Source organism: Glycine soja, chromosome 11 (genome assembly GCF_004193775.1).
Source record: "Glycine soja cultivar W05 chromosome 11, ASM419377v2, whole genome shotgun sequence".
Taxonomy (NCBI): Eukaryota; Viridiplantae; Streptophyta; class Magnoliopsida; order Fabales; family Fabaceae; genus Glycine; species Glycine soja.
The window spans coordinates 989,812-1,003,520 of record NC_041012.1 but is presented as its reverse complement, the minus strand read 5'-3'; the positions used below and the strand labels follow the sequence as shown (position 1 = coordinate 1,003,520).

General features: G+C 32.5%; 3 protein-coding genes across 4 annotated transcripts; all 3 read right to left on the bottom strand.

Annotated features, from left to right (window-relative positions):
* Nucleotides 1-1,355: 1,355 nt before the first annotated feature.
* On the bottom strand, nucleotides 1,356-5,702 carry LOC114375977 (peptidyl-prolyl cis-trans isomerase FKBP53-like). The gene is made up of 11 exons (XM_028333863.1): nucleotides 5,549-5,702; nucleotides 5,276-5,349; nucleotides 4,634-4,869; nucleotides 4,351-4,490; nucleotides 3,563-3,914; nucleotides 3,205-3,396; nucleotides 2,504-2,747; nucleotides 2,298-2,385; nucleotides 2,175-2,216; nucleotides 2,041-2,089; nucleotides 1,356-1,725 (listed from the first exon to the last, which is right to left on the bottom strand). The coding sequence occupies exons 1-11, from the start codon at nucleotides 5,559-5,561 to the stop codon at nucleotides 1,644-1,646; spliced, it is 1,512 nt and encodes a 503-aa protein (XP_028189664.1). The 5' UTR covers nucleotides 5,562-5,702; the 3' UTR covers nucleotides 1,356-1,643.
* A 655-nt stretch (nucleotides 5,703-6,357) lies between these two features.
* On the bottom strand, nucleotides 6,358-8,956 carry LOC114375981. 2 transcript variants are annotated; one of them, XM_028333868.1, is made up of 5 exons: nucleotides 8,499-8,956; nucleotides 7,594-7,654; nucleotides 7,411-7,492; nucleotides 7,254-7,305; nucleotides 6,358-6,696 (listed from the first exon to the last, which is right to left on the bottom strand). In XM_028333868.1, the coding sequence occupies exons 1-5, from the start codon at nucleotides 8,868-8,870 to the stop codon at nucleotides 6,634-6,636; spliced, it is 630 nt and encodes a 209-aa protein (XP_028189669.1). In that variant the 5' UTR covers nucleotides 8,871-8,956; the 3' UTR covers nucleotides 6,358-6,633. The 2 variants fall into 2 exon arrangements, with proteins under 2 accessions (XP_028189669.1, XP_028189668.1); XM_028333867.1 differs by having other exon boundaries at nucleotides 7,594-7,708; nucleotides 8,499-8,953.
* A 153-nt stretch (nucleotides 8,957-9,109) lies between these two features.
* Nucleotides 9,110-10,717, bottom strand: LOC114375982 (ethylene-responsive transcription factor ERF021-like). The gene is made up of 2 exons (XM_028333870.1): nucleotides 9,938-10,717; nucleotides 9,110-9,743 (listed from the first exon to the last, which is right to left on the bottom strand). Exon 1 carries the CDS (start codon nucleotides 10,528-10,530, stop codon nucleotides 9,973-9,975), a length of 558 nt encoding a protein of 185 aa, XP_028189671.1. The 5' UTR covers nucleotides 10,531-10,717; the 3' UTR covers nucleotides 9,110-9,743; nucleotides 9,938-9,972.
* Between the last annotated feature and the right edge of the window lie 2,992 nt (nucleotides 10,718-13,709).

Below are 13,709 nucleotides of genomic sequence, written 5' to 3'. Positions count from 1 at the left end.
GCTTGGGTTGATGTTGGCAGTGAATCCTCATGCCTCTGAGATTTACCCCTTGATGGATGGATCAGATGAGCTAATGAAAGATGTTGGTTATGTACGTAGTAAGGAGTTAGTTTCATTGGAGGAATATTTTGAGGAAATGTATATCGTAGGGAATGTATACTGATACAAGTTAAAATATTTCTTTTAATTTATAAGTGTCTATTGTAGTTTGTTATTACAATCCCTTGTTTGTGGCCTAAAAAGCATAAACTTGCTACAGTTGCCAGATCAAGCAGAAAAATTGAACTCTGCACACTAAAATTATCATGAGTTGTTTTTGAATGGCCATTTTACTTCTTTAGCACAAGGGATTTCACTGTTCTATTCCCTTGTGTCAGCCATTTCATTTACCAGCTACCCTTTTGCATTGTTTGAGATAAAATGACGAGTCAACATTTTATGGCAATCAGGTTCTCGTTGTTAACAAAATTGATTCATTGCTATGTAACTAAATATAGATATTTTTTTTCTTAATCCTCTCATCCATAAAAAAAAATATTTTCACTAATCCGAAATTCAACCGAAAACTAAATAAAATCTGATATAGAATTATTTTTATCAAAAATTAAAATTGAATAAATATAAATTACTATTGACTTCTATAATAATTACTTGTTTAGTTAATTTTTAATTATCAAAATTAAATCTAATTAATAATTGTCTCCATACAAAAGACACTAATTAATAATTGTCCCTGTACGACATATGTGCAATAATATTTTAACTCCCAAGAAATCAAGTGTAAAATACACACTTCCTACTTTTCTCTGAAAATAAAATTATTTACACTTTATAGTTCCTTTAATTTGAATTTGAATAATATACAATTTTAACATCTCCATTTTAAAAATAAAATAAAATTATCAAGTTCCTTACATTTATTTACACTTTTTAGTTCATTTAATTTGAATATTATACAATTTTAACATCTCCATTTTAAAAAAAATTATCAAGTTCCTTACATTTTAAATCAAACAAATTTAATCCCTGTTATTTTTGTCTAAAATTTTCGTTATTATTTCTTCATCCAAATATTTAGAAATTTATGAAATTGAAATATAAAATAATTTAAATTTCAAAAACAGGAAATTTAATGAAAACTTAGGAATTTGAAAAGAAGAAACTTTGTATTATTTTATTTTTAAATAAAATTCGATGCACTAATTGTTGAGTTTCTAAAAGAAACTAAATTCAACAAATAATTTTTTTGAATGAAAATTATGAATTTAAAATTTTAGATAAATGAAAAATTTTAAAATAAAAATTAGCTAAAAAATTTAAAATACCAAAATAACACAATCTAAAATAGAAGGATAAAAAATAAAAATGAGAAATGAGACATGATAATTTATTGTACAATCCAAATGAAACCCACATTTAATGATCAACACTATTGATAAGGAAAGCAAACACTATATTTGTTGCATATTTAAGCTCGTAATACTGTGAATTCCCTAATTCAATCCAAAATTTCCTACAAAACTTGAGCTCTAATTTGGTCTCAAGATCCACACTTGGGACCAAAAATGGTATATGTGAGTTTAACGTTCTCTCAGCCCGAAGGGACCAGACCATTTCGAAACCGAAACAATGAGGGATAGAAATCAGCGATCAACATCAACCAACTCGACATCAAATACAAGCCACGAATTTGGTGGTATACTCCCAACGCGTTTGTCTGCGTATCTGCGTGACAAAAAAAAAAAAGCTTTGGCATAAACAAAAGAGGCATTTTTCAGCAATTAAACCAATGAGAGTCCTCCACACATCGAAGAACATGACATCCAATACGAGAAAATTCAGATAGTAAATGTAATTTAATTACACCAAGACATTTTGGTACTTTATACTTATAGAGTAAGAAAGCAAAAGGTTCATACTGATGCTCTAAGTTAGTTAAGTTTACGAATTACTTTAATTTCAAATCATCGAAGTAAACATGAAAAGTTTAGAGAAATAAAATCCAACAAATAAAAGATGAAATTGGGAATAATTTCATACCCCATAGACGGTGGAATTGTGATCCTTCGTTTGTCCCCAATTCTCATCCCTGACAAGAAACAAAAGAAAACTACAATAAGTATAAAGAATATAATATTAAGACAGCATAAAATCTTGTAACTATATATATTTACCATTGATCCCAACCTCCCACCCTTTGATGACTTGTCCTACACCTGCAAATACAAAATGAAATAGGTGAAGCATATATAGAAAGGAAAGTCCCAGCAAATTCAACACATCAATGCAGCACATACCCAGGCGAAATTTAAAGGGTGCCCTTCCCACATTTGAGTCAAATATTTTCCCATCTTTTTGCAGTTTGCCAATATATTTAACACTGACCTGAAATCAAACAATAAATTTCAATTAAAAGAAATTACATTAAAAACATAGGTTAAACAGAATTATTCTTCAAGTGAACTATGTCAATTCTATCATAAATCCGTAGATGATGTGTAACCTTCTTTCCAGGAGCAGCTTTTTTGCCATCGGGTTTACCCATAAATACCTCCTCTATAATCAATCCATTTGGAAAAGTTCTCACTTGGGATGGCTTGGTTTCAGTTTGTTTCTGCCCCTTTTTCTCTGAGGTGGACAAATTCTGCTTTTCAGGAGTTGTAGTAATTTGATTTGCAGCAACTTCCCCTTCAGACTCTTTGGTCTTTTTCTTCTTTTTCTTCTTGTTTTTCTTCTCGGCAAGGACCCTGCAACAAATACCACAAACAAATAGTTAGCACAACAGTAAATAACAAGAGTGCAACAGAGAGGGAAGGAAACCCAGCCTCCCAAATTTCCAAGCTTCAATATCTCATGCAAAGAAAAGAAAGGTAATTGGAAATGACTCCACAGGTACAAAATTCACCACAAAACCAAGCAAGACCTCACAATTTGACATATAGAGCTGAACTCCAATTTACTGAAGGTAAAGATGCCAAATGAGAAGGCAAACTCAATTTCCAATGTGCTGTTTCTAATAGAATTTATCGTTCAGTTGACCAGGTGTTCCGAGGATTTAGTCAACACAAGAAATTTGGCTTTGCATATCAATATCAAGAATAGGGATTTAAATATAGAAGTAATATTTAAACCAACTGTCCACACAAGTAACACCAAAAGCCCGGTGAAATGTAACTAATATTCTTGTTCGATGAAATTTCTTACTCGTTATTGGATAGCTTTCCATCATCTTCATCCTTTGCATGAGAAACATCACTCAGGTTGATTGTAGTTTTAATCTCCTCAGGATGCTTTTCATCTGGTTCAGTAATTTTTGTCTCATTGCTATTGCCAGTTGCATGATCACTTTCCCCTTTAATATGCTCTTTCAACTTGTTTCTTTTCTTCTTTTTTTTCCTGAAACCATTTACCATTATCAGAAGCATTCAGTATAAAACAGCCAGCACAAATAGAGATTAAAAATATTTTTTTTTCTTAAAAAGAATAGGTGGGCCAGTGGCCAGGGCAAATGTCAGATAGACATCTATTCTCGGGAGTAATTAAACTGGTAAATCTTTCTCACCCATCCTGTGACTCATCTTCATCAGCAGTATCAACTTTTCGTTTTACGCTAGCAGAATGATCAACATCTTTTTCCTTCTTGGCTTTCTCTGTTTTCTTACATGCTTGTTCTCCTTTCATTTCTGCTTCTGCCTTCTGAGAGACAGACACCCCTTTCTCTGCAGTGGGAATTGGAAAGCCGTCTTCGTCTTCACTTTCCACAAGGTCAGTATCACCCTTAGCGACAATTGGAAGCTCAGAACTTTTGTTGTCTTTCTCTTTCAATTGAGCTACCTGTTTCTTTTTCTTTAATTTCTTAGTTGGATCATATCCATTTTCAGGTTTATCATCATCCACTATCTCCTCAATTACAACTGAAAGAAAAAAGAAAAAAATACCATGTCATTCATGTTACTTTGTATGAAGAAAATGATTGCTATTACTCTGTATGAAGAAAATGTAATGATAAAACTTATTATAATGAAAGTGAGAATTGTATGATAGGATGCTATAGCATATCTATTATCTATCATTAAATAATAATGTATCTGCATGTCTACTATCAGATGCAATTTTTCTTGGATCGTTCTTGAATTTGTACAGGAAAAACATAGCCAAAGAATTTGAGTATTTGATAATATTTTGTATTTTATTTTAATAAATATTCAAGTATCTTTAAATATATAAAAAACATGAGAACATCAGTTAGAAATCCACTTTAAAATAATAAAAAGAAACATAAGAAAAGGGCAGAAAATACATATAATCATTTCATGGCCTCGAGAAAAGTTGATAATAGAGTGAAAATACCTCCACTATTTGGGACTGGCGAAGATGGGTACATGTCGGTATCACTATCAACAATAAAGTCATCAGCATATCCATCTTCACTATCATATTCAGATGACTCCTCTGACTCAGTTCCTTCAATATCCTCCCCCCATGAATCACTTTCACAATGTAGTAGGAAATAAAGAAGCTAATTGTAAAATCAAATGTTACACCATGCACTGTGTCTTAATCACAACTATATGAACAAAACTTAAATTGAAATGCAAATAAGTCAACAAATGGAAATTATTCAGAAGGATACTATTCATAGTCATCCCTAAGATCATCCCCATCGTCGGCCGCAAAATAACCAGAAAGGTGGATGCTTCGTGAACCAATAACTGAGAATGCCACTAAGTCATCTGCGTCAAACTCAAGATTCAAAGGGCATGACTCAACCTTATCTGGTAGCAATGAACACAAGAAAACTGGACTTTTGTGTCCAGAAGAGCACTGAAGAATGCTTTTCTCCGATGATGAGCCAATGCCTAGAGTAGCCTGAATTTTTAGGGAAAGAAGAAACAAAACAGAAACTTACCAAAAAATATCAACAGACTTCAGAACCCTTGAGTGCCATTGCATACAAACGCATATAATTATTAATTACACACGAATACAAATGTTATATTGACAGATAAATCTAGACTAATTAAGCCTTTTAAATACTAGTATAATAACGTCAAGCAAATTTATCAAGAGTCCAAATTAAAACACACGTGGAAATTACATTTCAAACCTTCATACAAATTATCAAAGAAAAGCAGCAGCAACAATTGTTGGGAACTCCAACACTGAGAAATTTACAAGACCAGAAAGAAAGTGTTTCTTGCACAACAGAAATCCAAGAACCTCGGGTTCTATGAATAAAAAAAAGGAAGAGGAGTTGAGTATATGAATGAAGAACCTGAGTAACATGAAGCTTCCCTCGCACATTGTCAGCGTGATAAGGACATGGCCTGCCAGGTTTCACTTCAATCCCTGAGCGAAACAAGATGAAGAAACACAAATAAGTAGATTCAGTATAGCTAAAACGCAACGCGAATTTCAGAATGATATAGTAGCAGGTATTAAAGAAACAACTTAATCACTTCAATGCTTCTAAAGCTATATAGAACAGAACGCATTTAAAACTAACTGGAAGGAGAATGCAGAGAAATGGAGGATGAAGAAGACTAACCCCAGAATCCCATTGCGAAATGAAATCCACGTCACTCGTCAGGGTTTCAACGTTTCTATAAACCCTAAACGTGAATGCCGTTTTGGGTAATGACCTGCCGTTTACAGACTAACCCTAGCTAGCACGAGACAGCTGTAGTGGTCCAATTGCATTATCGTATCCTTTAAATGGGCTTTGAACCCAAACGCTCACCGCCCAGACTTGTTTTTGCTTCCTCGTACCTGAATTTATTATAAAAATGAACTGCACTTTGTCCATTTTAACGCATTTTTTGCAGTTTTTTTCTTTCTTAAATATGCTTTTGTCTCTTAAATTAGGTAACACTTATTTTGATTTTTCAAATTTAAACTTGTTTCTTTTAGTCTCTATCTATTTTAGGTTTGATTTACTTTACTTTTAAATAGATTTAATTAAATTATGTAAATTCGCTGTATAAAAATTATATCATGTAAAAGATTTATATGATTAAATATATTTCTGAAAATTTATAAAAATAAAAAAAAATTACGTCATAAACTACATTTTATATTTGACAAAGGTAAACTACATTTTTTTAAAACTTATATAAGGGTAACTTTTCTTTTCAAAATTATCTTTAAAATTGCTAGGATTTCGTTGTTGGAGAATTATTGTAAACACATATTGCAATGACCATAAATGTGATTATTGAGCACATATTCTCTGTTTTATGTGGGGAAAAATCAAGTTAAGATCCTACTGTAAACCCTAAATGCATACTCTTTAATTACTTATTTCTTTTGTTACAAACATGCTATGACTTCTCACGTAGAAAAATCAATTTCACAATATATGAGGAGGAAAGAAAATAATTCCTCTTATTTATAATTGTAAGAACTTCTTCTTCAAACAAAAAGCTATTATATAAGTGTAAAAATTTGACAGCTATAATGTCAATTCATCCTGACACATATGTCCCATATCTTGTATATACACACACAACACTTTCACCTGCCGTGCAATAGTTTTATGTTATACAATCCAACTACGATCAAATTTTAAAGACTAATTTTGTAAGGGCAAAAGGAGGCACATTATGCGCTTCCAAAATAATGTAGAATCTTTCACTATAACCAGTTTGCCAACTGAGGAAATTGCTGCAGTAGCCATGTTACACTCCTGATCGCTGCCTGCATATAAATAGTTTTCCAAGAAAATTCAACTCAGTCAATGGCCAAAAACACACTCATCCACACCTACGCACATGCCTTGACAACATATATGTTTTTATTCACCATCAGTATTTCCTTGCTCTTATCCAATAACTACACACCAAGACTAAATGGGAAATTTAAGACTAAATGCCTACAGACTACAGTACATAATTTTGGTTTATAATTAAGAGCAAGCAAAGGTTTTGAGACAAGATTTGGATTGATATTGAGCAATTAATCTGGCTCCTGCTAGATTATTAACTTTTGGTAGTTAAATGATTTTTTTTAGAGTTTGGCTTTTCCTTCGTCTCTTATCCCTGCACCACATGTGACAAGAATAAATCAATTTGATTCTAGTGTGAAGAAAGAGAGAAAAAAGTCATGTACTTCTTAATCTGTAGCAGCACTAGTCTTTCATCTTGTTTTTTACTTTTCGGTTTTTCCCTATTATCTTTATACACACTTTCTTTTCTTTATCCCTAATCCCCATGATAGAAAGTAGAAACATTGTATGAAATGAACAATTCACATACCAAAGTCGCATCCCCAGGCTTGATTGCAGGTTCAACACAGTCGCGCCCATATCTGTTCTCACAAAATTTAAGATTTATCTGTAAGTTTCTACTGTAAAAAGAGAAAAGTAATGAGATAAGCATTAGCTAAACAAGCATCCAACACACTATTACTCACGTTATTTGCCTTTTGCCATTGATCACCTCTAGACGATAAAAACTGCACCCTTTGCTAAAGGGAAAAGGTTTTCCCTTCCATTCTGCATCCATTTCCAAATGTTAATTAATAATACGCTTTTTTAATCTGAAAGCACTTTAAAAAGTAATGAAGAAATAAAGAACAACAGAATTTGTAATGCACCTAAATGCCATATCACCCCAACAGATGAGGAGTCCTCAGTAGACAAATCATCAATAACAAACTGCAGATCTTTGCTGGTAGAATTAGTGAATTTTTTGAAGAACTCTAGAATTTCCTGAACAATAATTAAAGCTAAAACTAATGAGTTATATTATTCTTATAAGCATATACTTTTTACAATACATTTTTCTCTCTCTATTTTTTCTTATTTTTCTCTTGGTTGTAAACAAAACTAGATTTGGACCTATGCAATGCACGGTATCGTAATTATTATTTCATTAAATTTTTCTCTGGGCTGTAAACAAAATTGTACAAAAATGTAAAAGAATTTCTCAAAAATAATTCCTTGAAATAGGACGAGATCACCTCATGGAAACGCTTAGCATAACAAGTAACCTTATGAAATCATAGATAGAATTGAGTGTAGATAATAAGCATTATACTTATAGTTGTAGACCATTAATTCATTATATGACAGATGATTAAAATTTAAAAATAGATTTACAAATGAGTAGAAAGTTGATCCACAATTCCACGTAACAGAGAGAACAATCATTTCTCCATTTACATTTTACATTTTCTGAGTCTTTAAAAAAATTATAATTAATCTATCATGAATCCTATTCCTATGATCACTGACTTCCCAATCTCAGCAGCAAGGGAAAACAAACTAAAAGTCTGAAATCTTTATCATTCTACATCTATCCTCTTATTTACTAATTAAATAATTTAAATGTATTTTTTAAACATAAAATACACATTTATTTTTTATTTAATACTTAATAATTTATTAGAATGATTAATAGAAAGATAATTATTCGACAGGAAAATTAATTAGTCTTGACTGCACCATGCATTAACAGATTTGTGGGGGGGGTTTGGAAGAGGGAGAGAGTGTAAATTACCTTACGACCAACAAAGGGTCGGGGAAAGACAAGATCTTCATACACACAATTCTCAGCGATAAGGTACTCTACAGAATCCACGTCATGCGCATTGATTCCTCCATAGAAATTCTTCAACACAGCTGAAGCTGAGTCAACAACGTCGTTATCATCATCAAAAGTACTTGTGGTAGTTGCTGCTACGGTAACAGCTGATTGCTTCTCGCCACTCCCATCAACGACTCTCCATTTGCTTCTTCTTCTTCTTTCAAACTTGGGAAGAGCAAACGAGCCATATTTAACTGAATCGATACAACAAGACAGAAGCAAAGGTGAAGAAGCTGAGTTATTCAAAAGCAAGCAAGTGGAAGTTGTGGAAACAATTATAAACATTTTATGCTCAATTTTTGCTTCAAATCTCCTGCTATCATCTATTAACTAACAACACCAACTACCTCCTTACCACGACACCAGAACCACGGATTTTAATTTATAGATACATTATCCAAGTACCACAACACAAACCTTTTCTCTCTTTTCTTTTTTGATTTGGGTCAACCCATTACAAGCCCAATAATAATAAAAGCCCGTGGAAGCAAGAAAAAAAAAAGGCGAAAGGGCAAAACCTCTCAAGTCTCAAGCGATAGCATTGATTGCAATATCTTTTGGAGGGTACTACTAGTGTACAATACAATATTAAAAGCAATGAAGATCACCAAGTTCCATTAATAATCTTACAAGAAATCATCATATCAGAAAAAAGAAAACATGGTTAAACTCCTTCATCTGCTTGACAAATGGACTTCCAATACATCATCTTAGTTTATTTAATAAGAATAAAACCACACCACACTCTTCCACAGCCTATAAAACACAGCCAATAAAACAGAGTTCGTGGCCCATCTGGTACACAAAACAAATCCCACCCACTCGCTATATGAATATGAATAAACCATATACTTATTTGATAGTCACACTAATCACTAATGGGACCCTCCATAGTATACTACTCCCTTATCTGAGAAAACAAATGGCATCTCCTCGTACAAATCGAATTTCATTGCTATTGCTATTCCATGAAACAGTTAGTAGTCGCCCTTCTCAATCCGCCATTGCTTTCATAATCCATCTCCAGAAATAATCAAAATCCCACTGTTTCCACAATTTACCTCTTTCATTCCTGGAAGAAAGAAATAAAAGAAAAAGGAAACAGTGACCTGTTTCGTTACCAGCTCTTGTTTTTTTTTTCTTTCTTTCTTTCAAAATCTAGGACAAGTCAAATGGAGAGAGAGTTAGCGTCACCATCCCACCCATCTACTCAAACATCAATTTTTTTTGTCATCTTACTTTAAATAATTGATTAATCACATGATATACGTAATTAATGTAATGTGATGTAGCGTAACCACAATTAATTAATTCAAATACTAATATTAAATAATACTAGTATGGTATAATACCGTAGGTACGTATGTATGTATGTGTATTTATGTATCTAAGGATCCCAGAGAGAATCATTGTGCATATCCTCCCACTCGTTGTCCTCAAAGGAATACCCGTTTGCGAACATCATGGACTGATCATGCATCATGAAAGTGTCTGGCATTTGCATCCAAGTCTGTGGTGAGTCCATGGGCGAGTCATTGATGGCCTGAATCTGAGTGGGGGAGAGCCTCACGGTTAGCGGCGCGGCGGAGACGGAGCCGGCGGAGCCAACGGTGTTGGGCGCGGCGGGGTTTGTCCGGAGCCTGAGAGCGGCCTCGTGGGCCGCCATGCGTATGTGGTCGGCATTGTTGCTGACGGGGCGCGGCAGGGTGCTGGCAAGCTCAGGGAAGTTGAGCCTGGCGTCGCGGCCCCTGAAATGCAAGGCGGCGACGTCGTACGCTGCGGCGGCCATCTCGGGAGTCTCGAAACTCCCGAGCCAGATTCTTGTCTTGGTTCCTGGCTCGCGGATTTCGGACACCCACTTCCCCCATTTCCTCTTACGGACGCCACGGTATGCAGAAGAAGCAGCGCCAACAACATGGCTTGAACTTGAAGAAGGCATGTCCATGCAATTCAAAACTTTGAAATTTGAATGTTATAGTCTACTATAGTTTAATTAAAATGTTTTTGTCAATGTTGTAAATTGTAATAGCTAGCTGGTAAGTTATAATGTGCGGAACATTGTCGTTGGTATTTATAGATGTGGATGGATGTCAATTGAAACGTGGCTCGATTTCAATTCATTACATTCATCATGTTGGTGACCTTCCTCGTAGCTGCTTCACTATGCCCTTTGTTTTCCAACAAAATCTATGTCTACATTTTATTTTATTTTTATTTTGATTGGATGGATGTACGCTGCTGCAACTTTTTACTTTATGAATAATGAATCTCTGTTTGTGATGTGCTACTTAAATTAAGGAAATGGGAAAATTTCTGTACTGGAGTGGGGAAGATTTTTTTGTTTATATACATATTTTACCTTTTTTTGTTTGTGTGAAGTTTCAAAAGTGAAATTGGAGAGATGGGAATTAACGAGGGGGTGCCATGTGTTTCTGTGTCAACTTTTGAACTCGAAAATTTGGGGATTGGATTGGCGCAGAATTGATGGAGACGAAATAAAGAAATGGATTAAGTGACAAAGAGTAACTGTTTAGAACGCGTTTTGGGAACTTAGGTGGCAAGGGTTTTTCTTTTCCAACCACAAATCCAAATTCGTAGAACCTAATACAAGGTTTTGGAAATCTGAGATCAGCATGGCCATGGACATATATATTTATACTTTTGTGTGTGTATATATTATTTATAGTTTAAGTTATGCACACAATGGGATCAGCTGCGTTTAGTTTATTCCGGCAGTGTCTCATATGTCCATGGTGGTCTAATTCTCGCAGATAAAAACTTTACAGGTGACGTAACGCAGTAAAATTAATTTTGAGATCATTGCAAAAAATTAAAATAACAAGCTTTTATGATTTATGACATAGACAGAACCAAGTATTGTTACGAGAATTGTATAATATAGAGCAATGTCACATAAAATGGTTAATATGATGAAGAGAGATAGTAAAATATAATATTATTATATGGATAATGTAAGTTTTATTATTTTCATGAAAAAAAAAGATTATATATTTATATAATCATTCAATCACAATTTATTTATTAAGTTTTATAAAATTATCTTAAAAGTCATATATATATATAATATGACTTTTAATTTGATAATATTATAAAATTATTTTACATAATTATATATTATCATTAAACTCTATTTATATTAGTGGGATTATTTCTCTGGTTTATACTTTTTTGGTCCCATGCGTAAAAAAAAAAAAAAAAAAAAAGCTCTTTTGAAAGAGGGGGTAAATCTAAAATTTGCCACCCCTTAAGAAAAGCATAGAGTTCTGCTTTTCGTTTCAAGTAAATTAAAAGTTATAGCTGCGACGCTGTGTACGTAAATGTATGTTGATAAATTATGTCAACATAGATGTATTTTTTTTTAAGATAGTCAACATATATATATTAAAAGTAACCATTAACCATTGGAGTGTGGATGAAAAGGTGGAAGTTACTATTTTGAACCTTTTTTATTTTCTACTTCTCCGTTGTGCTTTTATGCTTGGCAGCTAGACCGTAACATGGATCCTCGTATTGCAAACCACTCGATAAATAACTTGACCAACTATAATGAGACATATATGAAGCTGATTTAATTTTTATTAAACGAGATTTTTATCTCTAAACTTCACCAGGTCATGGTTTGCTAAAGATTAGTTCAGGACGAACCGACTCATTATTTAGAAGAAAAAAAAAGGTATAATTTTAGATATTATGCATAGTTAAATTATATAATTTTAAAAACAACAATCTAATAGTACAAGATATTTTATAATCAGAGATGGGCCCAAGGGGGCAGACAGGGATCCTAGTTCCCCCTCCTTCTGAACTTCACATACTGTGTATAAAAGCCCAAAAAACTATAATGTAAATTAAATGTATATGGTAATAATCGAATAGTATGAAATAGGCAAATAGCTGATACAAGCTCGGGAGCTTTGATAATAATATTTTTAAGGACTTCGCCAATCATTAACTAGTAAGGAGAATAATTTTTAGGTGAGTGTTGTTATATATATTGTTCCAATCAATTAAAATATAAGATATATATTATAATAATACTAAAGTTTGTATTAAGGTTTGTGTCAAAATTATTATATAAACACTGTATTATATTATAGACACATATCTATTATATTATTGTTATATAATTTGATAGCTTTAAAATATTAATATATCTAATAACCTTGTTCATCTTTTAAATTGTGTGAATGTTGTCATAAGTCTTATTCGATTATTATTGTATATGTGAGACCAGAGAGTTTACCAAAACTTAAAATAATAAAAAAATATATATAATATGAACGGTAATATGTGAAGTCCTTAACAATGATCTTTATGAGACAAATTTTTTTCTTTCCATTTTAGTGGCAAAAGGAAGGTAATTAATATATTTTAGTGCATGGTAATACCAGGTGTACTTTTGTTAATTGAAGCTATAGAAATATTGTTCACCTCTTTCATTTGATTTACTCTCTCAATAGATTGGGAAAATAAAAAATGGAATTGACAAGTAGATAGAAAATCCACACAAACCACTTAACAATCTAATCGATCTATATTAGATGATTATTTCATTATTCAACAATAATTTTAAGAAATAATTACTCCATTTGCTTAGTTTTTTAAAATAATCGATATCGCATGTATTATAGAAATTTTTATCTTTTGAAATAGTTTTTTTTTTTTGTGGTGGGAAATTTTTATTACGTTTCTTATTTTTATTATTTAAAACAAAAGTTACATAAACTAGTAGATATTTTTGTAGAAATTATTATTTGTCAGAAATTAAATATTTAAATAATGAAAAAAAATAGCCCCTCTCATGGATTTCTGGATCCGTCTCTCTGTTTATAATTATACTTTAAAACAAAAACACAAGATATAAAATATTAAACGTTACATAACATATTAACTTAAGCTAAAAAAGTTATAACTATATTTAAATAAATATCAAATTGTTACCCAATTACAAACCGGATTGAGCCAACTCTTTACACGACCAAAACTCCATCATCACCCTTATTCAAACCAAAACGATGTTCACATACCATAAGTTAAGGAATTGAGTCGAACCGGCTGCTTTGGCTGAAAAATTGATCAACTCGTTGAGTTATTAATCTGCAC

Excerpts from the sequence above, each read along its gene's own strand:
- LOC114375977 (XM_028333863.1), bottom strand. Across the intron at positions 2,386-2,503 it reads AAGCTGCTCCTGGAAAGAAG|GTCAGTGTTAAATATATTGG; the intron begins GTTACACATCAT and ends GTTTGATTTCAG. Across the intron at positions 2,090-2,174 it reads GTGGGAGGTTGGGATCAATG|GGATGAGAATTGGGGACAAA; the intron begins GTAAATATATAT and ends GTTTCTTGTCAG.
- LOC114375981 (XM_028333867.1), bottom strand. The coding sequence starts at position 8,870 with ATGTTTATAATTGTTTCCACAACTTCCACTTGCTTGCTTTTGAATAAC. Across the intron at positions 7,306-7,410 it reads AATGGCAAAAGGCAAATAAC|ATATGGGCGCGACTGTGTTG; the intron begins GTGAGTAATAGT and ends TTGTGAGAACAG. Across the intron at positions 6,697-7,253 it reads AGCCTGGGGATGCGACTTTG|GCAGCGATCAGGAGTGTAAC; the intron begins GTATGTGAATTG and ends ATTTATATGCAG.
- LOC114375982 (XM_028333870.1), bottom strand. The coding sequence starts at position 10,530 with ATGGACATGCCTTCTTCAAGTTCAAGCCATGTTGTTGGCGCTGCTTCT.